At 46.3% G+C, this 24,833-nt stretch overlaps 1 protein-coding gene across 1 annotated transcript; it reads left to right on the top strand.

Annotated features, from left to right (window-relative positions):
- The first annotated feature begins 2,439 nt into the window (after positions 1-2,439).
- On the top strand, positions 2,440-24,537 carry LOC112214570 (zinc finger protein 219). Its single transcript, XM_042298241.1, has 8 exons — positions 2,440-2,614; positions 13,943-14,027; positions 14,381-15,604; positions 15,672-15,896; positions 19,093-19,957; positions 20,379-20,525; positions 22,568-23,459; positions 23,619-24,537. The coding sequence occupies exons 3-8, from the start codon at positions 14,384-14,386 to the stop codon at positions 24,013-24,015; spliced, it is 3,747 nt and encodes a 1,248-aa protein (XP_042154175.1). The 5' UTR covers positions 2,440-2,614; positions 13,943-14,027; positions 14,381-14,383; the 3' UTR covers positions 24,016-24,537.
- Positions 24,538-24,833: the final 296 nt, after the last annotated feature.

Raw genomic sequence — 24,833 nt, 5'->3', positions numbered from 1 at the left:
CTCTCTATTTCCGTGTCTCCATCTCTCCCTCCCTTTTCTCCCTCTATCTGATTATTTCTCTCTCCCGCCATTTCCCAGCTTCTCTCTCTCTCTCCTTCTTCTCCTCTCCCCCCTTCCCCCCCTCTCCATCTCTCTGTCTCCCTGCCCTGCGTTGCCAGTGTGTGATGCCTCAGTGCCCTCAGTATTGTGGCTGGCCGCATTATGCCAGTGGGCGTCACTCTGCCCGTTGTCACGGCAGCATTGTGATGGGGGGGTGGAGTATTACAGTATCAATACCCTGACACTGCGACAAAAGGACAGCAGCCACAGCCACATATCACTCCACCTCTGCACTCCTTCTTCTTCCCTCATCCCTCGTTGTCTCCCTCTCTCTCGCTCCCCTTTTCTCCCCCCTCTCTCTCTCTCCTCCACGTCAATTGCCTCCCCCTTTCAATTGATTTCCTTCCATCTCTCCTCTAAATATGTACATATTGATCCCTCTCCCTCCTTTCTTTCTCTCGCTCCTTCTCTCGTTTTTTTTTACTCCAACATCTATCAGATTTCATTCTCTCCATCCAGAGACCTCCTCCTCCCCTACCTCCTTATCTCACTTCATCTCTCTCTTTCTCTCCTCCCACCCTCATCTCTCATTTCATCACCCCCTCCATTCTCTCTCTCCCCCCCTCTCTCTCCCCCTCTCTCTCTCTCTCTGTGCGATCTCTCCCCCTCCCCGCCAGTTTTTTTGTTTGTCTCTGTCTCACTCACTCTATGCATATTAATTGGTGCGTTTCTGCTGCGGCGGAGAAAACAATCAAAGCATTACACACACACACACACACACACACACACACACACACACACACACACACAGCCTCAGGGGCGGGTGATGATGCCATTGTGGCAGACACAAACACGTACACATATGCCACGAAGGTACATACACACACGAACACGCACATGCACACACACACACACACACACACACACACACATAGGTCTATACAAATAGACACACAATACAGACACACACTCACTTCCATACATACAACAAACAGACATGCACTGCACATATGCCACTCATACTGATACACAATAGATGGCGATTGGTAGTAGATTATGGCAGGCAGACAGTATCAGCATCATATCTAGCCCGTAAGGCAAATGTGTAACTTTTATTTGTATTATTAATGTTATTATTGTCATTATTATTATAGAACATTGCAATGACTGTGATATGTGGTTGTCTTACCTACCTTAGTTGAATGCACTGACTGTAATGCACTGAGTGTCTTCTAAAAATGACCAAAATGTAAATGTCTATTATTGTATAATGAACAACTCATATTTAAATACAAAGAGCATGTTTTAAAGTGTTATTAAATAAAATAATGTATTATATTCGACAGGTCTGTGAGAATATATGAGGGCTGGTGATAAGAGCAGGAGCAATATAATGGTCAGGATGCTATTTATAGTAGTAGGCCACTAGGCCTACAAGGGACATCAGGTGAAGGAAATATGAATGAAAATACTCGGCTGTGTGTGTGTGCGTGCGCACGCGCGCGCGCGTAAGGGGCGATGAGGGATAAAAGCTCTACCTCACCACTTAACATCATCTTGACTCCTGTTTTTTTTTTTTTTTTTTTTTGTATTTTTACAATAGTTCTTACAGTTCTTACAAATTAGTATAGAATAGACGCCAGTGCCTGTCCTTATTGATAGGCCTAATACATAAAAATACAAATAAATGTCAGCCAGATGCTGAAGTCAGTACCTCGCGCGGGTACAGTAAATTGGTGGAGGGGCGCGTGGGCCGGTTAAAGGCAATGCACCTGCGCCACCACGAGCGCGGGCCCACGTGGGGTGAAGTTACTTTTACCGCGTGCTGTACTTGGGTATTCAAATATCTGATTTAGAAGAGGATGATTCAGAAAAATTCCGAGTTCAATTTAAAACTTCCGATTCGAATCATGATGAAAAAGATGAATTTTTGTTTCAACAGTGAAAAGTCACTTTTTAGTCACTGATCCAGTGAGTAAACCGAAACAGTTATAAAACAGTGATAACAACAGCCTATCAATCTTTCTTCCATTTTTCCAACTTTAAAACCATAGGCTTCCGGGATGTGTTATCAAAACAACATTCAGATACCTCACGTCAAATCTTTTTAACTTGTACTCACTTCGATAAGACATATGTCTGCAAACTTTTGTAGGTTTATATCTATGCTGTAGAGTAGAGGCCACCTGATAGTAGGTTATATAGTGTCGTTATTTTTGGGCTGCAACTGAACCGGGCAGTCTGCCCCGTGTGTCAGTGTTCTAAAATGGTGCTCGTGAGATTATAATTACATTTGCAACCTACATCACTCGCCCTCCCACTCTCCTCTCTCTCTCTCTCTCTCTTTTATTCACTCACTTACTCACTACTGCACAATAAATGGATGTTTGAAAAAATGTGTGAGAGAGAGCGAAAGGGAGGAGGAGAACAGGGTGAGCTAAGGGAGGGGGAAAACGGCGTATGCTTGTATACAACAACCCCTGATTTCCATTTTTTCCCCAACTCGTAATGTATTTAATTCAAGTGAAACGTAATCATGACGTGTCCTGTCATTAATCCGCCCGCCGCCTCTCCCGTAAGTACATAGAGTCTTACTTTCATCATAAATATCTAGTTAATTTACAATATATACTATCCATACGTTTACATGTGCACTTTTATATAGGGTGGTATGGAACTGCGGTTGTGTAGCACTATAGTAAAACCTCTCCAAAATTGTTGTATTTGTCGCGTTTGTTGTTGTCTCCATGAACAACAAATATCTGACGACGACTTTTTCTTTTTGCAAATCCGTGTAATCACCCTATAGTTGCAGTGATTGAAGCGCATTGTAGCTCCATTTTATCTCGCCTTTTAAAAACATGTTTTTTTTTTGTTTTTTTTTACACACATTACAGTTTTTATGTTTCAAGTTGTATTAGTCGGTATGTAGGCTACGGGATACACATGGTATACACCGTCCAACGAAATGTGTTTGTATTGTGAGTGGATTGTTGAGAGTGATTGGCGGGTTGCACTATAGTGTGTGGCGTGTGTGTGTGCTGCATGTATGTTCCCAAGCACTCTTCGGCACTTTTCTGTGTGTCATGTATGAAGCCGGTGTTGTATGTGCGCGCGTGGCCGACCGTCTGCATGCGTTAGCCCTATACGGTGACATGACAAAAGTGAGAACGTATTCTATATCATGATGGATTAGTTTCAGTTATAACTTGGGGCCTAAAATGTACTACTTGAATTGTCGGATAACGTATGCCTACGCCGTAAAAAATGTTTGTAAATTGTAAATTGAATTACGTTATGCTATTTGAAGTGCACTAAAAGTCAACTAAAGTGAACGCACAAGTAGGCTAACCTATAAACTAACACAAAGTTCTGTATTAAATGTATTGCTATAGCCTAAGGAATACAATCATTGGCTACTGCAGAAGATATGGCAATTGCATTCATCCATGCATAGGCGTACACATCGGGTTTAATTCACAACATTAAAACATATATCGTAGCTTTTGACAAAAATAAGTTGCAAATTTGATCAATCGCTATGTTCTTTGATTTCCGTTTTATTTTTGGGTTAACTACATGTTCGAGTGTGATTTACAAAGCTGCAACGCAAGAACATTCTAGGTAGAGACGATAAGCCAGGATAATTATTTTGTTGGAGACGCATTTACGTACGGCACATTGTTTTTAAGATGACCAATTTAACCAGATGTAGCCTAAATTAGGTAGCCTAGTCTATTCGTCCAGGCTACACCTATCCAGCTGTAGGCCTATCCAACGGTTTTTAAAACCATAGTCCTCCCACTATGCTACTACTATATTTACTACGACTATTACAAGGCTACTACTATTACAACCGGTAAACTTGTCCTAGCGTCACCTCTTACGAGTGCAAGCTTCACTGTAGCCATAGGCTACCTCTCTCCTTTGGGCTACAGTGATTTCGCAAGAAAGTAGCAAGTGTGTTGCGTGCAACATCTCATTCTGAAAATACAAGTTGTTTCCCGGCGGTTGATATAAGTTATAGGGTTGTTTTCTGTAGCCTGCGTGTGCTGGATAAAATGTGATCATGTTTGATTTAGTTTGAGGGGGATGGATGGGGAGGTTGGCAGCGAAATTCAAGATGAAATCCATGATGGCACTTTTCTCGTCCTCCGATTTCTCCCCGCAACACTCATGTCTTTTCCCCTCCCTTTCAGTCTTTTGTTATAGAAAATTTAGGAACAAAATGGATGGAGCATGGGGGAGCGATATACATGACACACAGAGAGTAGGCAACGACCGTGACTCGTCAACGGTTTGAGATTAAACAATCGTGTTACTATGTTCACTTAGGGGATTTAATAATATTTTAACAGTTAAAGAGCAGCTGCGAAATGACTAATCTAATCTCGTTTTTTGGACGTTATGTAGACTAGGCGTCCGCGCATTGTTTGTTGATAGTTATTTATTTCATTAATGTGGCTGTTTAATTGAGATGGCCGCGAGAGAGAAGGCAGGGGAAAGAGCGACTGAAAATGGTTGCACGTTATTGACGCACATCATAAGGGAGAGCAGGAAATTCCTCTCCAGATAACAGGCAGACGTGTCATCTGTGGTGACCGGAGAAGAGCGAGACTCCCGTCGCTGTGTTTCAAACCCCATAGCGACAGAACATGTTTTAGACATGTTTAAATGTCCAGTTTTCATAGGATTACTACATACCATAGTTTGATTCAACACTTTAGATGTGTCCACAGGAAATCAATGTAATGTGATAAGTGTACAGCCTTCCTTTTCTTTTTTGACATTTTCAGCTTGCAGTCTAGTTTGGGATTTCCCACCTGAAGCAAACAGTCCAACTTTAACTAGATACACTCTAGCTCCCTAAAAGGTATCTTATTATTTCATATTTTAACACTTTTCAATAAGTGCCATCATTTGAGGGACAGAGTGTGTCATCTTTAGATGCTGTTAAAAATCAAGATAGAGCGTAGGGCTTGGATTCAGTGGGAAGAATTCATGATTTTTATGATAATTTATGTTTCCTGTCTCTTACTGTCTTGTACCCTACCTCCTCAGAACAACACTTGAGGGATGCAACATCCAGGTGCTCTCTCTCTCTTTCTCTCTCTCTCTCTCTTTCTCTCTTTCACACACACTCAAGGAGCATTCCAATCAAGCCACTGATTGATTTAATTGGGTCATTAAGGCTCTGTGGGATAGATAGATAGATAGATAGATAGATAGATAGATAGATAGATAGATAGATAGATAGATAGATAGACAGACAGACAGACAGACAGACAGACAGACAGACAGACAGACAGACAGACAGACAGACAGACGATAGACAGACAGACAGACAGACACCTGCTCGGCCTGCTCAGTGAGGGTGCATGGTGACATGTAAAGACTGCTTCTCTGCCTGAGTTCGTTTCGAAAATATTTCTGCAGCGTAGCATAAACCCATACTAGTAGACCTGTACAAGCAATCACTCCTAGCCCTTCAGTAAGTTTAGAGTAGCATATCCCATTCACATTTTCAGCTCTCAAAACATCCAATGCTGTTGTAGCATACAAAGAAACCTTACTAGGGCAAGTACTCCTCTTAGAGTTAGACCTTTAATGGTTGAATTAACATATTGCAGATAGTCGTATATAACAATGTGTACTTACATTGTCATTACACTGTAATGAAGGTAATCAGACCGGTAACCTCTGATCCAACAAGATTAGATAGGTGAAAGCAAAGGCTGTATCACATAACTTTAGAGTTAGTGTGATGAGGCCAATTATAAACTGGGTGGTTTGAGCCCTGAATGCTGATTGGCTGACAGCCATGATATATCAGACAGTATACCACGGGTATGACAAACATTTGTTTTTACTGCTCTAATTACGTTAGTAACCAGTTTATAATAGCAATAAGGCACCTTGGGGGTTTGTGGTATATGGCCAATATCTTATCTTGTTTAAGTATACTATGGATGCATCCCAAATGGCACCCTTTCCCCTATATGGAGCACTACTTTAAGTAGTGCGTTAAATAGGAATTAGGGTACCATTTGGGACTCACCCTATAAGTCAAATTACATTTCATTTGTCACATACGCCGAATACAGCAGGTGTAGCGTTTAACCTTACAGTGAAATGCTTACTTACAAGCCCTTAACCAACAATGCAGTTTTAAGAAAATAAGTAAAGTAAGAGATAAGAACAATAAATGATTAAAGAGCAGCAGTAAATAACAATAGCGGGGATATATACAAGGGGAACCGGCATAGAGTCAATGTGCGGGGGCCCCGGTGTTGAGGTAATTGAGGTAATATGTACATGTAGGTAGAGTTATTACAGTGTCTACGCATAGATAATAACAGAGGGTTCCGGGATGCACCCATTCCATAACATCATTCTACCCCCAGAAGTCTGGGTAGCCATTTGATTAGCTGTTCAGGAGTCTTATGGCTTGGGGGTAGAAGCTATTTAGAAGCCTCTTAGACCTAGACTTGGCGCTCCTGTACAGTGCGGTAGCAGAGAGAATACTCTATGACTAGGGTGGTTGGAGTCTTTGACAATTTTTAGGACCTTCCTCTGACACCGCCTGGTATAGGGGTCTTGGATGGCAGGAAGCTTGGCCCCGGTGATGTACTGGGCCGTACGCACTACCCTCTGTAGTGTCTTGCGGTTGGAGGCCATACCAGGTGGTGATGCAACCCATCAGGATGCTCTCAGTGGTGCTGCTATAAAACCTTTTGAGGATCTGAGGACCCATGCCAAATCTTTTCAGTCTCTTGGGGGGGAATAGGTTTTGTCGTGCCCTCTTAACGGCTGTCTTGGTGTGCTTGGACCATGTTAGTTTGTTGGTGATGTGGACGTCAAGGAACTTGAAGCTCTCAACCTGCTCCACAACAGCCCCGTCAATGAGAATGGGTGCATGCTCAGTCCTCCTTTTCCTGTAGTCCACAATCATCTCCTTTGTCTTGGTCACCTTGAGGAAGGTTGTTGTCCTTGCACCACATGGTCAGGTCTCTGACATCCTCCCATCGTGTCGGTGATCAGGCCTACCACTGTTGTGTCATCAGCAAACTTAACGATGGTGTTGGAGTTGTGCCTGGCCATGAGTGAACAGGGAGTACAGGGGGGGGACTGAGCACGCACCCCTTGAGGTGCCCCCGTGTTGAGGATCAGTGGCGGATGTGTTGTTACCTACCCTTACCACCTGGGGGCAGCCCGTCAAGAAGTCCAGGATCCAATTGCAGAGGGAGGTGTTTAGTCCCGGGGTCCTTATCTTAGTGATGAGCTTTGAGGGCACTATGGTGTTGAACGCTGATCTGTAGTCAATGAATAGCGTTCTCACATAGGTGTTCCTTTTGTCCAGGTGTGAAAGGGCAGTGTGGAGTGCAATATAGATTGCATCATCTGTGGATCTGTTGGAGATGTATGCAAATTGGAGTGGGTCTACTGTTTCTGGGATAATTGTGTTGGTGTGAGCCATGACCAGCCTTTCAAAGCATTTCATGGCTACAGACGTGAGTGCTACGGGTCGGTAGTCATTTAGGCAGGTTACCGTAGTGTTCTTGGGCACAGGGACTATGGTGGTCTGCTTGAAACATGTTAGTATTACAGACTCAGACAGGGAGAGGTTGAAAATGTCAGTGAAGGCACTTGCTAGCTGGTCAGCGCATGCTCGGAGTACACGTCCTGGTAATCCGTCTGGTCCTGTGGCCTTGTAAATGTTGACCTGTTTTAAGGTCTTACTCACATCGGCTGCAGAGAGTGTAATCACACAATCGTCCGGAACAGCTGATGCTCTCATGCATGTTGCAGTGTTGCTTGCCTCAAAGCAAGCATAGAAGTTATTCAGAACGTCTGGTATGCTTGTGTCACTGGGTAGCTCTCGGCTGTGCTTCCCTTTGTAGTCTGTAATAGTTTGCAGGCTCTGCCACATCCGAGACGTGTCGGAGCCGATGTAGTACGATTCGATCTTAGTCCTGTATTGACGCTTTGCCTGTTTGATGGTTCGTCGAGCATAGCGGGATTTCTAATAAGCTTCCGGGTTAGAGTCCCGCAGAGAGCGGCAGCTCTACCCTTTAGCTCAGTTGCCTGTAATCCATGGCTTCTGGTTGGGGTATGTACGTGCAGTCACTGTGGGGGACGACATCCTCGATGCACTTATTGATGAAGCCAGTCACTGATGTGGTGCGCCCCTCAATGCCTTCAGAAGAATCCCGGAACATATTCCAGTCTGTGCTAGCGAAACAGTCCTGTTGTTTAGCATCTGTTTCATCTGAACACTTTTTTATAGACCGAGTAACTGGTGCTTCCTGCTCTAATTTTTTGTTTGAGCACAAATCAGGAAGATAGAATTATGGTCAGATTTGTCAAATGGAGGGTGAGGAAGAGCTTTGTACACGTCTCTGTGTGTGGAGTAAAGGTGGTCTACAATTTTTTTCTCCCTCTGGTTGCACATTTAAAATGCTGATAGAAATGAGGTTAAACTGAGTCAGTGTATGTTGACCGTTATAAGGATCATAACTTACTGTTAGCTAGGGGTTGTAAGCTAGGGGTCAGCTTGCTGCTTGACCACTCAGACTCCTAGCCAACATCAATATTCATGATGTTATGGAATCTGTCTGGTCCAGACCAGTAGGGCTCAAACTACCAGTTGATGTAGCTAAAAGTCACTCACACAAATGTTACAGAAGGTGTAACACTTGTTACACATAGAAGTCGTAATGAGGACACGTTGGAGCTTAGATTGGCCTAATTGCTCTAGTTTTATAAAGTGTTATGTCCTTATAGAGTTGGGATCTACATATTTGGAAGTTTGATTGAGGGACTCATCCATGGAATGCGTCTGCTAAGACGATCTGACCTCTTTAATGCACGGTCGCATAAAAATCGGGTTAATGCATTACACTTCCAGTTCACGTTCATAGCCTACATATTAATTCTGCATAGTCTTATGCCTCTTCACATACTTCTCTTCATCTGGATGATAACTATAAAGAGGAGAGGAGGCAAGAACGGGGTCGTGTCCAGTAGACAGAAACGTTTTCTTCTATTGCATAAAGTTTAGCAACGTTGTGCCCAACTAAACATTGCCAGCTGAAGGAATAACAGAGAGAGGAGGAAAGAAAGCGGTGAAGTGAGGCCAAAGGTCAAGAATCAGGACACAGCGAGTGAGAGAAGTCAGACAATCCACCCTCCATTCAGAGAAGCCAAAGAACAAAAAAAGAGCGGTAATGAAAAAGTGCAAGCCAGATAAAGTGAGGGGAGCGAGGGAGGGAAAGAAGAGAGAGGGGGTTCAGGGAAAGGTGAAAGCCCGGAAATGAATCCCGTCTGTGGGGAAGTTTTTCCGCGTGACCACGGCGATAAAAACTACAGCAGGCCCTGAGTTACTGTACCACACAGAGAGAGAAAAACACACACACACTTTCCCTCACACAGGCCCTCACTCACACATACACACACTTAAACACACACATAAGCCATCAGACACACAAACGCACTAACACCCACATAAACACACATAGGCTCGATCACACACACACACATTTAAACACACTGGCCTTCACATGCGTACAGTATTTGCAGCACACACACTAATAACAAGACACATAAACTGTAGACACGCACACACTGACAAAAACAGTTACAAAAACAGGTACACAAACTCACACACTTAAGGAAACACCCCCAGATCCTACATACAGTTGAAGTCGGAAGTCTACATACACCTTAGCCAGGTACATTTAAACTCAGTTTTACACAATTCCTGACATTGAATCCGATTAAAAATGCCCTGTCTTAGGTCAGTTAGGATCACCACTTTATTTTAAGACTGTGAAATGTCAGAATAATAGTAGAGACAATGATTTATTTCAACTTTTCTTTCTTTCATCACATTCCCAGTGGATCAGAAGTTTACATACACTCAATTAGTATTTGGTAGCATTGCCTTTAAATTGTTTAACTTGGGTCAAACGTTTCGGGTAGCTTTCCACAAGTTTCCCACAATAAGTTGGGTGAATTTTGGCCCATTCCTCCTGACAAAGCTGGTTGTAACTGAGTCAGGTTTGTAGGCCTTCTTGCTCACACACGCTTTTTCAGTTCTGCCCACACATTTTCTATAGGATTGAGGTCAGGGCTTTGTGATGGCCACTCCAATACCTTGACTTTGTTGTCCTTAAGCCATTTTGCCACAACTTTGGAAGTATGCTTGGGGTTTCCATTTGGAAGACCCATTTGCGACCATGCTTTAACTTCTTGACTGATGTCTTGAGATGTTGCTTCAATATATCCACATAATTTTCGTTCCTCATGATGCCATCTATTTTGTGAAGTGCACTAATCCCTCCTGCAGCAAAGCACCCCCACAACATGATTCTGCAATCCCCATGCTTCACGGTTGGGATAGTGTTCTTCGGCTTGCAAGCCTCCCCCTTTTTCCTCCAAACATAAGATGGTCATTATGGCCAAACAGTTCTATTTTCGTTTCATCAGACCAGAGGACATTTCTCCAAAAAGTACGATCTTTGTCCCCATGTGCAGTTGCAAACCGTAGTCTGGCTTTTTTATGGGGGTTTTGGAGCAGTGGCTTTTTCCTTGCTGAGTGGCTTTCAGGTTATGTCGATATAGGCCTTGTTTTACTGTGGATATAGATACTTTTGTACCTGTTTCCTCCAGCATCTTCACAAGGTCCTTTGCTCTTGTTCTGGGATTGATTTGCACTTTTCGCACCAAAGTACTTTCATCTTTAGGAGACAGAGCACCTCTCCTTCCTTCCTTTGATGGCTGTGTCGTCCCATGGTGTTTATACTTGCGTACTATTGTTTGTACAGATGAACGTGGTACTTTCAGGCGTTTGGAAATTGCTCCCAAGGATGAACCAGACTTGTGGAGGTCTACAATTATTTTCCTGAGGTCTTGGCTGATTTCTTTTGATTTTCCCATGATGTCAAGCAATGAGGCACTGAGTTTGAAGGTAGGCCTTGAAATACGTCGACAAGTCCACCTCCAATTGATTCAAATGATGTCAATTAGCCTATCAGAAGCTTCTAAAGCCATGACATCATTTTCTGGAATTTTCTAAGCTGTTTAAAGGCACAGTCAACTTAGTGTATGTAAACTTCTGACTCACTGGAATTGTGATACAGTAAATTATAAGTGAAATAATCTGTCTGTAAACATTTTTTGGTAAAATGGCTTGTGTCATTCACAAAGTAGATGTCCTAACCGACTTGTCAAAACTGTAGTTTGTTAACAAGAAATTTGTGGAGTGGTTGAAAAATGAGTTGTAATGACTCCAACCTAAGTGTATGTAAACTTCCGACTTCAACCGTATGCATGAAGAATCATAACGGCAATGTATGCAATACAGCACACATTGTCAACCACTCTACTGTAACGAGTACCTAAGGGCCATAACAAATTAGATGAAAGCGCTCCTATGACCCCCATCACACATCTGTCCATAGATATCCTGATTCTCAGCAGCTGCCTTCAGTTAAAATTATGATTAGCCTTTACACAATATCTCTGATACATTAGGATCCACACCCTAAGATCTTAATTTGATCACTCTTTTTGTTCCTAAGTGTTTTCCTGCACAGCATGAAATGCAAACTTGTCGTATAGTCAAGGTAAAAAAAAGTATTCTAAAGTTTGTTATCTCTACTTTAAAATGTCAGACATGATTTGCCCTAACGAAAAATGTGTAAACCCCTCCAAAAAATGTCCATTCATTATAATCCACATATTAATTCACATTATTTACTTGCTGTAGCAATTTGGCTCAAATTAAGATCCTCCATCTGTATGAAGAATCATAACCACCGTGTACTGACTTGCTTGAACTGTGTCCTGCTCAAAACCACAAATATAGTTACGTTTGTACATTCTTTGTACACTGAGATCTAAAGTCGTACAAATACACATACTCCGTACCGCACACACTGTACCTACACACGTTCGTAGTGACATGAACACGTGACATGATCTATACAAACTCCCACATAGAGTATATGGCCCAAACACCTGTCAATATGTACAGCTAAAAGAATTTGTGTGTGTGCGAGCGTGTGTGCGATGGTAATGGAAAACACAAGAGTCATTTTAAGCGCTCAGAAGTCTTGGTTAAATCAGCCGTAGGCGTCAGTTAGTGCATGCTTTATTACAGTTCCGTTGGGGGAATCTGATCAAGCACACGTTCGTCATCTGAATCAAATGAATTGTAGCTGTGTTGAAATCTACATGTACTACTTGTTTGTGTTGGTTGATCACACCATGTACCTCTCTCTCTCTCTCTCTCTCTCCCCCTTCCCCTTTGTCTAGCACCTTATCTCCTCTCTCCATCTATCCACATTTGGAGAAGCTTTATTGGTATGACAAGGCTGGTTGGGCACAGTGGCCGCTGTCACGGCAGAACAATGCAGTGGTGACGCTGATATTAATATGATAATGCCATCACATCAGACGATACTAACACACACACACACACACCTCACACACACACTGTCCACCGCCTCGCTACCACCATGAATACCTACCTACAACAAAACCCCAGTTCGCAATCAGCCTTTTTTTTTCATATTAGAAAATGCTAATCACATCACCATCGGATCTTTTCATTCGGTTATGTTTATTTCGCTGTCTCTCTCTTTCTCTTCTGCCTCCCACCTCTCTCTCTCTTTCCCCCCATTTCTCTCTCTTTCACTGTCTGTCTCTTCTTTTTCTCCTTTCTCTCCTCGCCATGTTGGCAGGCCCCAATCTACCAGCTGATATCAGCATTCCCTGGCACTGTGCCAACTGGCTCCAACGCAGGAGAGAAAGAAAGAGGGAGCGAGAGAATGAAAGAAAATGAGTGAATAATTGAGGGAGGAGGGAGAGAGAGAGAGAGAGAGAGAGAGAAAGAGAGGGGGATGGGAGGAGTATGGAATCAGGGAGGGAGGGGGTGCGAGAAAGAAATAGAGACGGGGGAAGAAGGAACAATAACGGTGGATTAAGAAGGAGAGAGGGAAGAGAGGGAGGAGAAGGAAGAGAGCGAGAGAGGGGATATATGATTGATATTGTGTGATATCCCTGCTAGTCATGGCGGAGCTAAAATGTCAACTGGATACATGAGAATGTCTTTGTGATTCTGGTGCGCTGACACACACAAACACGCACAGACATACTGTCTATATGAACACACAGATGTAGGCTACTAGTGTTTGGCCATAATGATGATGGTCGTGTGTTTGTAATGTTTTTTCTCGGCACTACAGTTGTGGGTGGAAAACATCTCTGAAATATATTTAGTGTCTGTTCTTGTATTACATGAATAAGTTCAGGTGTGTTGTTTGTGTGGCTGTATGTGTTCTGTGTGTGTGTGCGGTTGGTTGTGTTTCTTTAGGCTCAGATGTGTGTGTGTGTGTGTGTGTGTGTATGTCCATTCCTGATGAAGCTGCTGCTGTATGTGTTCACAGGAAGGGTGTGTGGGGAAGTCAAAACATCTCGCGCCCATCCTGTTTGGGACAGTCCATGTCCTGTGGTGCCCTTAGCTCACACACACACTGACACACATGTACGGACATGCACGTACCAACACACACACATGGACACGCTCGCACACACACACACACACACATATATCATATACAGACATCAAACATATGGTTAAGTACACAATGTATCTTGCAACATCAAACAGGTGACCACCTGTTACACATTGAAGCACACACACCTGCAGGCAGGCAAGCGGACAGACAGACAGACAGACAGACAGACAGACAGACAGACAGACAGACAGACGCAGGCAGGCAGGACATTATGTTATTTTTGGTGTAATGGGATATGCAGCAGGGTGAGTTGCAATATGTTTGGTTTAAAATCTTTTTTAAACATATGTTTGAACATATTGAATGTATGTGTTCCCCAGAGGACTAAAGGAGGTGGCCATCAAAGCAGTGTGTCCCCCGTCTGCCAAGAAACTGAAACATGGAATAGCAGTAAACACACGACTGGTGAGTCCCCATACTAACTGTACACATAGTCAAGCATGGCATAGTTATACACACAGTACTGGTCAGTACTGCATCATCATACGTTTATCCTCAAATAGCCTACTGACCTGTTCTGACCTCAGTACACAGAAGAGCGTTGAGTCCCCACACTACTCCTTCATACTACTACATTTCCATTGAAATACGGATATATTCCTACCATAAACGGGTTAATCTCAATTGTCTGAAGTGTCTTCCTCCTGTACTATATCCATTCCCTTATCTCTCGTTATCTCTCTCTCTTTATCTCTCTCATTTTATCTCTCTCTTTATCTCTCTCTCTTTCTCTCTCTTTTTCTCTCTCTCACACACAGAGAATGGATTCTCCTCCTGAATGTGTGTTGGCTCTTTCATGTGAGCTGCCCCAGTCACCCCCAACACTACCATCGCTGGACCACAGTCCCCTGGCCTCCCCTCACTCTACCTCCCACCTCTCCCCTTCACACAGCCCCCTGGACCTGCCCCTAGCCCATAGCCCCTCAGCCCTGTCCCACACACCAGAACCCCTGTCGAACACCCTAGACACCACCCCCTACTTCCCCTTCTCCTCCTTCCCCCTCAACCACCACAATGAGGAAGAGGAGGAGGATGAAGAGGAGCTGTCAGCCCCTCCGTCCCCCACCCCGGCCGTGGCTCTCTTCCTGGGGGGTCTTCCGGGGGTGTGTAGCCCCTCTTCGGAGAGCTCTCCTCCGGTCACTCCGACATCATCGGCCCCTCTCCCTGGGTTCGGGGCCCTGGAGCTGGCCCTGTCCTCCGGGCAGCAGGGTGCCACCTGTAGTGATGAGCTAGACCTCCAGCTCTTCCATAAGGATGGGGGGAGTCTGTTAGGGTCTCTGCCCGGGAGGAAGGGTGTTTCTAGGGGAGCGGCTGGCCTCAAGTTCCCCTGTCTGGATTGTGGGAAGAGATTCCGCTTCCAGAGTATCTTGTCACTCCACGCCCGCGCTCACAGTCTGGACCGGGACCGCCGCGCCTCAGCTCTGTACCGCAACACCGGCACCATGACCGGGAGCATCATTGGGACGGTGTCCACGGCGCATCTCAAAGCCCACCAGAACCACAACGACGTGGGACAGAACCACCACAGCCACCGCCAGAGTCCCCTGCTGTCTGTATCTCTAACTCAGGGACTGAGAGGGGAGGATGGGGATGGGGATGGGGATGCTCTAGAGGAGGCTCTGCAGATGGATCACCAGATCCTCCAGCCGTTCCTAATGGATGACAGCACACCGCTGAGCTCTCCGCTGACCGAGGAGGTGCCCCTCTCCCTCACCTCCCCCTACTCCTCTTCCTGCGGCCTGGGTGGCACGGGTCCTGCCATCTTAGAAGAAGCCGCCCTGGCCACAGCGGCAGCGCCCGCATTCCGCTGCCACGCCTGCAAGGGTAAATTCCGCACGGCCTCGGAGCTGTCTCGTCACGTCCGCATCCTTCACAACCCGTACAAGTGCACCCTGTGCTCCTTCTCTGCCAGCCAGGAAGAACGCCTGGCCGCACACCTCCACGACAGCCACCCCTCCCTGTCCCTCTCCCCCCCGGTGGAACTCCCCGCCCTGCCCCCCTACACCCCCAGACACCCCCATTATAACCACCACCACTGCCGTCATCCCCACACCCATCCCAGACACTCTCGTTCCCACCCCCAACCCGACCCCCACCCTGGCCCCAGGGGCTCCGCCTCTGCCGGCCTTCCGCTGTGAGACGTGCGGCCAGCGCTTCACCCAGTCCTGGTTCCTGAAGGGCCACATGAGGAAGCACAAGGATTCTCTGGACCACAAATGTCAGGTGTGCGGCCGTGGCTTCAAGGAGCCTTGGTTCCTCAAGAACCACATGAAGGTAGGTAACCTAGTGTGTGTCACAGGAGATTGGTGGAACCTTCATTGGGGAGAACGGGCTCAGGGTAATGACTTGAGGGGAATCAGTGGAATGGTATCAAACTCATGGTTTCCAGGTGCTTGATGCCATTCCATTTTCTCCGTTCCGGACATCATTATGAGCCGTCCTCCCCTCAGCAGCCTCCACTGGTATGTGTGTGTGTCTATGCTAGGGTCTATGTTAGGTTTGCTCATTTTGGGGAATATTCAGAGGTGGAAACTTTCCATGGGAATTAACGGGAATATATGGGAATTAATGGGAATATATGCAAATTAATATTATTACCATTTAAATGTAGATGTTTTTTTGCATTGGATATATTTACCATATCATACGGAACAGAAACAGAAACCTTTTACCTTATCATAAGTAGACATAATTACAAATGATTGAATCCTTCCAATAGAAAAAAAATAAACAAATGTAGTTATGAATTGAACTTTAATTAAATGAGTTGACTCTTCACATGAGATGATTTCATGAAAGGGAATATTGAATGATCCCCAATGACCCATCGCATCTCCCAAAAACGTTTTCGACATACATCTGTAAAATGATAGTCTACAAACTAAAGCTTTGGTTGTCTTCCTCTCAGGCTTCCATGTCTTCTCCCTGGACCTCCTCAATGTCCACCTCTCAAACATAAGACTCTGAGGCCTCATCTTCACTGTCACTTTCTAACCTTGTTGAGGATGGCTCATTGTCAGGCTCAAAAAGCCTCAAATTTGCCTGGATGGCCACCAATCTGTCAACCCTTGTATTGGTCAGCCTGTTGCGTGCTTTGGTGTGTGTGTTCTCAAACAAGGACCAGTTGCGCTCTGAGGCGGCTGATGTTGGTGGGATTTGGAGGATGATGGAAGCAACAGGGGAAAGAGCCTCAGATCCACAAAGTCCCTTCCACCAGGTGGCTGATGAGCTATGTTGGCACGACTGCCATATTGCATCTCCATCCCAAAGCCCTTGCTTGGAAGTGTACTGCCAAGAACCTTGCCCTCATCCAGGCCAAGGTGGCGAGACACGGTAGTGATGACACCACAAGCCTTGTTGATCTCTGCACCAGACAGGATGCTCTTGCCAGCATACTTGGGGTCCAACATGTACGTTGCCGCATGTATGGGCTTCAGGCAGAGGTCTTCTTCACACTTTTTTATGCATTTCAGAACTGCAGTTTCCTCTGCTTAGAGCGACAGTGAAGTGGGCAGGGCCGTACGGATTTCTTCTCTTACATCTGCAAGCAGAGTCTAAATATCAGACAGGATGGCATTGTCTCCCTCAATCCGTGCAATGGCTACTGCTAAAGGTTTCAGGAGTTTCAGGCTGCTTACCACTCTCTCCCAAAATATATCATCCTGGAGGATCCTCTTGATGGGGCTGTCCATATCAGCAGACTGTGATATGGCCATTTGTTGAAGAGACTCCTTCCCCTCCAGCAGACTGTCAATGATGACAATACGAACCCAACGGGTGTTGCTGGGCAGCTTCAATGTGGTGCTCTTATTCTTCTCACTCTGCTTGATGAGGTAGATTGCTGCTATAACTTGATGACCCTTCACATACCTAACCATTTCCTTGGCTCTCTTGTAGAGTGTATCCATTGTTTTCAGTGCCCAATGTCCTTGAGGAGCAGATTCAATGTATGAGCAGCACAGCCAATGGGTGTGATGTGAGGGTAGGACTCCTCCACTTTAGAACAAGCAGCCTTCAAGTTCACAGCATTGTCACCAGTGCAAATACCTTCTGTGGTCCAAGGTCATTGATGACTGCCTTCAGCTCATCTGCAATGTAGAGACCAGTGTGTCTGTTGTCCCTTGTGTCTGTGCTCTTGTAGAATACTGGTTGAGGGGTTGAGATGATGTAGTTCATTATTCCTTTCCCCACAAACATTCGACCACCCATCAGAGATGATTGCAATTTTGTCTGCTTTCTCTATGATTTGCTTGACCTTCACTTGAACGCTGTTGAACTCAGCATCCAGCAAATGAGTAGGTGAAGCATGTCTGGTTGGAGGGGTGTATGCTGGGCGAAGAGTATTCAGAAATCTCTTCCAATACACATTGCCTGTGAGCATCAGAGGTGAACCAGTTGCATACACAGTTCGAGCAAGACATTCATCAGCATTTCTCTGACTACGTTCCTCCATTGAGTCATAATTTCAGGAGGACCATGAGCTATTGCTATCAATAAGGTGTCTGATTCATCATTTTCACCTCGAATAGAAGTAGAGGGACTTTTGTCAGGGGTTGCTTGTTGTGAGCGCTGAGGGAACTTTATGCACTTGGCCAGATGATTCTGCATCTTTGTTGCATTCTTCACATTTGATTTGGCACAGTATTTGCAAATGTGCACAGCTTTTCCTTCTACATAAGCTGCAGTGAAATGTCTCCACACATCAGATAGTGCCCGTGGCATTTTCCTGTAAAGATTAGAAAAAAATGAGTTAAAAAAAACCCAAATACAATTCCATGTACAGATAAATAGTTAAGCAGTTAGATTAAACAACTCCTTTGTAAGATAAATATTTTAAAATTAAACATGTATGCAAAACAGGTGAATTAACACTAGTAGGCTCAAGCAAGCGAAAACCCACATGGTAGCAAAAACTAACTAGCAGAAATTGTTAACAAGTTAGAAATGATTTAAACATACTTTGCTGTAGGCTACTATTTACTACTTAACAAAAAAGTATGTATATCATAAAAAATATATTCACCCCACCCAGTATTGTAATCAAAACTTACCAGAAAGCATGTAGTTCTTGTCTCAGACAGTGTAGTAGCGTGGGCTCAATAGCATCTCATTAGTGTGCAAGATCTTGAGAATCAGCAGGATGTGATGGAAGAATGCACTGTGCACTGGGTTGCGATTCCATTGAATTGGGGATAGTTTAACCAAAATATGCCACAAGACCTAGAATTGCCTTGTCTGTATCCCACAAAAAAAGGTTCACTGTTATAGCTAACTGTTTTGATGAACTTAAACAAAATCCCCCAAATTCCCGGGCTTAACTTCTCATGGAAAATGTCTGGGAAAATTCCGGAAATTTACCCGGAAATGTTCCAACCCTTTGCAACCCTAGTCTATGCTATAATTGCATGTGTCAAACGATTGAAGACATTGGGCATTTATTATACAAGTGACTTTATGACCTCTATTACAGGTGCACCTCAACAAGCTGGGCCTGAAGGCAGGGCTGGGGGGGCTGGTGGCTCCTGTGGCCGGGGCTGAACATAGAGGCCCCAAAGGCTCGGTCACCAGCCAGGGCCTCAACGCTCTCTACTCCAGTCTCTTGCTGGCTCGTGGTGGAGGGGGGAGAGGGGGACGATCAAGGGCTGAGCGGGACGGCGCCGGAGTCTCTAGTAAATCGGCCATCTTGGGCTACCTGGGGTTGCCCAGCGATGGCGGTGGCGGCGCCAGCTGCATGGAACGGCTGCAGGCCGTGGCTCAGGTGGCGGAGATGGGGAATGGGAGCGGAGGAGGAGGGGGAGGAGGAGGAGAGGCAGCGGGAGATGGAGGGGACCAGATAGCCATGTGGCAGCTGGTAGCCCGTAGCCTAGTAGCAGCTCAACAGGCCCAGCAAGCCCAGCAGGCTCAGAGGCAGAACCAGAGGACCCAGCACCTGCACCGAGCCCCATCCAGGAGCTCCGTGGTGGGGGAGGCTGAGCAGGTCAGGGCCTACCTTGGAGGTCTGGATCCCCGAGAGGAGCCTCCGTCCTCCGGAGCCCCATGGGAGTGCCCCGACTGTGGGAAGCTGTTCCGGAGCCTGCAGCAGGTGGTGGCGCACGCCCGCGTCCACGTCCAGCGGCCCCATAAGAACCACGGTCACCCCCCGCGCTACGCCGGAGGAGGAGAGGAGGATGGAGGAGCGAGTCGGAGTGGGGGAGGACGAGGAGGAGCTGGAGCTGGAGGAGGAGGTGGGAGAGAAGGTAGTAGCGAGGGAAGACAGGAGTCCAAACTTCAAAGTGGACCTCAACATCAGTCAACAGCCGGAGGAGGGTTCCACTCAGTGATGTCACAGTTCCAAGGTACAGTGACATGGCTTCACCTCTCCAAAACATCCCCAACATGTCTCCCGTTTATTTGACATTTTCATTAGAGAGAATGAGGACACAAATAAAAAGCTTGTAGCAGAGTGGGAGAGTAGCAGAGTGGGAGAGTAGCAGAGTGTGAGAGTAGCGTCTAGCAATGCAATTAACTATCAATACCACTTTCTTATTCTCTCCCTCCCGTCTTCCCCTTCTTGCTCTCCCCCTCTTTCTCTTTCCCCCTCTCTCTCCCTCCCCCTCTGTCTCTACTCCATCACCCTTTCTCTCACCCTCCCTCCCTTCTTCCCTCTCTTCCGGCTCTCCCTCCCTCTCTCTCTCCCTCTCTCCCTCGCACCCACCCTCTCTCTCTCTCTATCTATCTCTCTCTCTCTCTCTCTCTCAACCCTTCCTCTCTCTCCAGGAGAGAACGGTCTATCTGGGTCATCTTCAGGTTCGTCCGTGACTTCTAGGGAGCGTGTGCGAGGCACAGGGGTGAAAGACTGCCCCTATTGCGGTAAAGCTTTCCGCTCGTCCCATCACCTTAAAGTGCATCTGAGAGTTCACACAGGTGAGCCTGCCACTAGCCCCCAACCCCCAACACACCTAACAATGGCTGAATCCCAAATCGACCCCTAGCCCCTAAATCCTATACCCTAGGGCTTATGACACTTATTCTGTGTCTATACAACCTAGGGCCAATGCACTCCTGTAGATCTGAGATGATTGATAAAATCGAGCTCACAGCCATGCAATCTCCATAGACAAACATTGGGCAGTAGAAGGGTCTTCCTGAAGAGCTCAGTGACTTTCAATGTGGCACCGTTATAGGATGCCACTTTCCAACAAGTCAGTTTGTCAAATTTCTGCCCTGCTAGAGCTGCCCCGGTCAACTGTAAGTGCTGTTATTGTGAAGTGGAAACATCAGGGAGCAATAACGGCTCAGCCGCGTGGTAGGCAAGATCACAGAACAGACCACATAAAAATCGTCTGTCCCACTACCGTGTTCCAAACTGCCTCTGGAAGCAACGTCAGCACAAGAACTGTTCGCCGGGAGCTTCATGACATGGGTTTCCATGGCCAAGCAGCCGCACACAAGCCTAAGATCACCATGCGCAATGCCAAGCGTTGGCTGGAGTGGTGTAAAGCTCGCCGCCATTGGACTTTGGAGCAGTGGAAACACATTCTCTGGAGTGATGAATCACGCTTCACCATCAGGCAGTACGACGGACTAATCTGGGTTTGGCAGATGCCAGGAGAACGCTACCTGCCCAAAACCATAGTGCCAACTGTAACGTTTGGTGGAGGAGGAATAATGGTCTTGAGCTGTTTTTCATGGTTTGGGCTAGACCCCTTAGTTCCAGTGAGGGGAAATCTTAACGCTACAGCATACCATGACATTCTAGATTATTCTGTGTTTCCAACTTTTTTGCCACAGTTTGGGGAAGGCCCTTTTTTCTTTTTTAGCATGACAATGCCCCCGTGCACAAAGCAACGTCCATACAGAAATGTTTTGTCGAGATTGGTGTGGAAGACCTTGACTGGCCTGCACAGAGCCCTGACCTCAACCTCATCAAACACCTTTTGGGATGAATTGGAACACCGACTTCGAGCCAGCACTAATCGCCCAACGTCAGTGCCCAACCTCACTTATGCCCTTGAGGCTGAATGGATGCAAGTCCCCGCAGCAATATTCCAACATCTAGTGTAAAGCTTTCCCAGAAGAGAGGAGGCTTTTATAGCAGCAAAGGGTGGACAAACTCCATATTAATGCCCATGATTTTGGAATGAGATGTTCGACGAGCAGGTGTCCACATACTTTTGGTCATGTAGTGTGGCTTCATCTCACCTTCTGATCGGCTGTATGGAAATGTCGCCATATTGCTTCTACCTGTCCACTGAGATCTCAGAGTGGCTAGGAAGTAGGGGCTAGAGGTCCATTTGGAATTCAGCGAATAATCACTAACAATACAATCTACTTTAGAACACTAAACCTTAACTACATGCACACTGACCACATGCCATTAAATTCATGTGTTCTCAAGTGTTTCTGAGTCCTAAATAGGACCATCTCCTCTGTCTGTTGTAATTAATTAGGTGAATCATTATACTTAAGTAAATTGCTACTAGCAATAATCACTCTCAACACCTCCGAGGCTGATGGGGTTTTTAATCTAATGTCCTCCTTATCAAAGCCAATCAGGATTTTAGATTGTGATGGGATACTGCCATCTGTGGTTTGTAATAGGGTACTACAAGCTCATATAATACTTGAACCCTATAGTTTCCCCTCTTTTATTCCATAGCAGAAATCCAGGAATCAAGTTCCATATAATTGTTGTTGTTTTTTTCTCTGTGGTCAGAAACAGACTAGGCGTAGGGCAGTTCAGGCAAATGCCAGATGGGCTGGTCCATATTTAGTCTAGTGGTCCTGTCTAAATTGTTTGTTTTTTGTGCAGAATTAGAACAATACAAATGTTTCTCTCCATGTATAGTATAGCATAGTATAGTATAGTATAGCATAGCATAGTATAGTATAGTGTAACATCTACTGACATTCCTCCATTATTATATGCCCTTGATAACCACAACTAGTTTATGTACCTCTTTCAGGGGAGAGACCGTATAAATGTCCCCACTGTGACTACGCGGGAACCCAGTCAGGCTCTCTAAAGTACCATCTCCAGAGGCACCACAGAGAACAGAGGAACGCCATGGGGGCCTCTTCATCCACCGCCTCCTCCCCCGGCCTCACTTCTGCCTCTCTGGGAGGTGGTGGAGGAGCTCCACGGGGGGAGGGAAGGGAGGGGATGGCCAAACAGCGCCGGCCCCAGAGCTTCACCCATGGCTCAGCCGCCAGAACCCCGGCAGAGACCGCATCCTCCAGGCACAACCAGCACCAGCCCTGGATCCTGGGCCTTCCCGAGCAGAGAGACAGGGACCATGGAAAGGCCATGGGAGGACTGAGGGAGGCAGATCTGGAGAGCCAGTACCGGTACCTATCCGGGGTGATGGGGGCGCTGTACCAGGGGGGGATGGAGGGAGGGTGGACGGGGGAGTCCCCTACCTCCACCCCCACCCCGCCCCCGCCAAAGGCGCCCAAAGTGTCCCGTCGCAAACCACTCACCACCAGCCGCATGGTGCCAGCTAACGGGAGGGAGCGGATGGGAGGGGGATCAGCTCGGGGCACCCAGGAGGGAGGCTTGTTGTCCCAGCCCCTGGATCTCTCCCGCCGCCCCTCCCCTGGGCTCGGAGGTCTGGAGGAGGATGGAGTACCGGGAGGGGGTGGTGGAGGAGGAGGAGGAGCAGGGGTCACCCTTAACCAGTGCCTGTTCTGTCCCTTCCGTACCTGCTCAGCCGAGCTGATGGCCATGCACCTCCAGGTCAACCACACCAGCAAATCCAGGCGTAAGAGGGGGGCCCACAACCCCAACTCCCTGGGGGAACACGGGCCCCAGAGGCCACCCCAACCCCGGGCTGACCCAGACCCCCTAGCCCTGTGGAGGTAAGAGATGCGTGTTTACATTTTATATTTACATATTCATAATTTAGCAGAGGTTCTTTCCCAGAGCTACTTATAGTTAGTGCATTCAACTAAGTTTAGTAGGGGGGAAAAAAACATTACAGTCATTGCAAGTAGACTGATGTCCCTATTCTATCCTAGGTACCTGAGCGAGAGTGAAGATAGGGCCCCCCTCGAGGAATGGGCCTCATCCAGGGTGGAGAGGGAGAGAGGGATGGAGAATGGCCTCACCCCAGAGGAAGTGGACCTAGAGGGCAGCTACAACCTCCACCACCCCCTGCAGGCTTCTAACCAGGCCTCCACCACACCCAGGAACACAAGGAGTGGCCTCGCTGGCCTGGGGCAGGAAGGCAAGCTGGAGGAGGATGGGGAAGAGGAGGAAGAAGAGGAGGAAGGAGAAGAGGAGGATTTGGAAAGGGAGAGCAGTAGTCCAGGGGATTCCCCTACAGAGCATGGGATGAGGATGTCTCTCTCCATGTCAACTGCCCTCGGCTCTGACCGTCTTACACGAGAGGAGGAAGCAGTGATGGGAGACTAAACGGCAACAACATCATCCTGCAGAGAAGATGGGGAGAGGGAGTTCAACTAGACAGTGCAGAAGTTTAGGAGTCAAATGTTAGGGGTCATTATATCACTTCCTTGTTCTCTTACATACAGCAGTTCAGGGTCATTGACATGGTAAGTCCGCTGACAAGTATAACTAAGGACCACGGACTGAGATGCACCTCCATTGAGAGGGTTGTGTAAACATCATCTCTCCTAAGGAAAAAAATCGTACATTTTTCTCTCGCCTTTTAATATTTACATCCCGGGAGTTCAGTGCAGTCCTCTTGATTTTCTCAACCAACCACAACCCCCCTTGTACATACAGACAGTGCAGTGTGAATCCTTTCTCTTCAGGACTTTTGAGGCCTTGAGTTCTATATTCCAGAGTTTCCTGTTTTCCATTCCATCTCCTATCAAGAGGGCTAATTATGATGATTTGCTCGAGATCGTCCTCTGGCTGCTGTTAAGTCTTAACATTACTATGTGAGAACAAATAAACTGTAACATTCTACCATTCCGGAGAACACAAAAATGATGTTATCAGACCTTATACTTCATGTTTTGAGAATAATACTACTTCTATGAGTAACGTTGTTGATTAGTTATACTTTAGCAGAACAAGTGTCAAAAGAAGCCAAACTTCATCCCAACTGCCGTTTAGATAAGATACCACTTCTTGTCACGTTGACATTTCAAGTTCATATTACCGTCTGTTCAAGAGCACTGATTCGATAACCGTGGTTCAACCACAACCATTCAAGCCGTAAACTCAAACTAAGCTATCCAGCTGTCTACAACAAATAACACCAC

This window comes from Oncorhynchus tshawytscha, linkage group LG15 (assembly GCF_018296145.1).
Source record: "Oncorhynchus tshawytscha isolate Ot180627B linkage group LG15, Otsh_v2.0, whole genome shotgun sequence".
NCBI classification, from domain to species: domain Eukaryota; kingdom Metazoa; phylum Chordata; class Actinopteri; order Salmoniformes; family Salmonidae; genus Oncorhynchus; species Oncorhynchus tshawytscha.
This window is presented reverse-complemented; position numbering and strand designations above follow the sequence as displayed.

Bases quoted from the DNA above. Each gene is read 5' to 3' on its own strand.
- LOC112214570 (XM_042298241.1), top strand. From the start codon at position 14,384: ATGGATTCTCCTCCTGAATGTGTGTTGGCTCTTTCATGTGAGCTGCCC. The intron at 19,958-20,378 runs GTACAGTGACAT...CTCTCTCTCCAG, and splicing joins AGTGATGTCACAGTTCCAAG to GAGAGAACGGTCTATCTGGG. The intron at 23,460-23,618 runs GTAAGAGATGCG...ATTCTATCCTAG, and splicing joins GACCCCCTAGCCCTGTGGAG to GTACCTGAGCGAGAGTGAAG.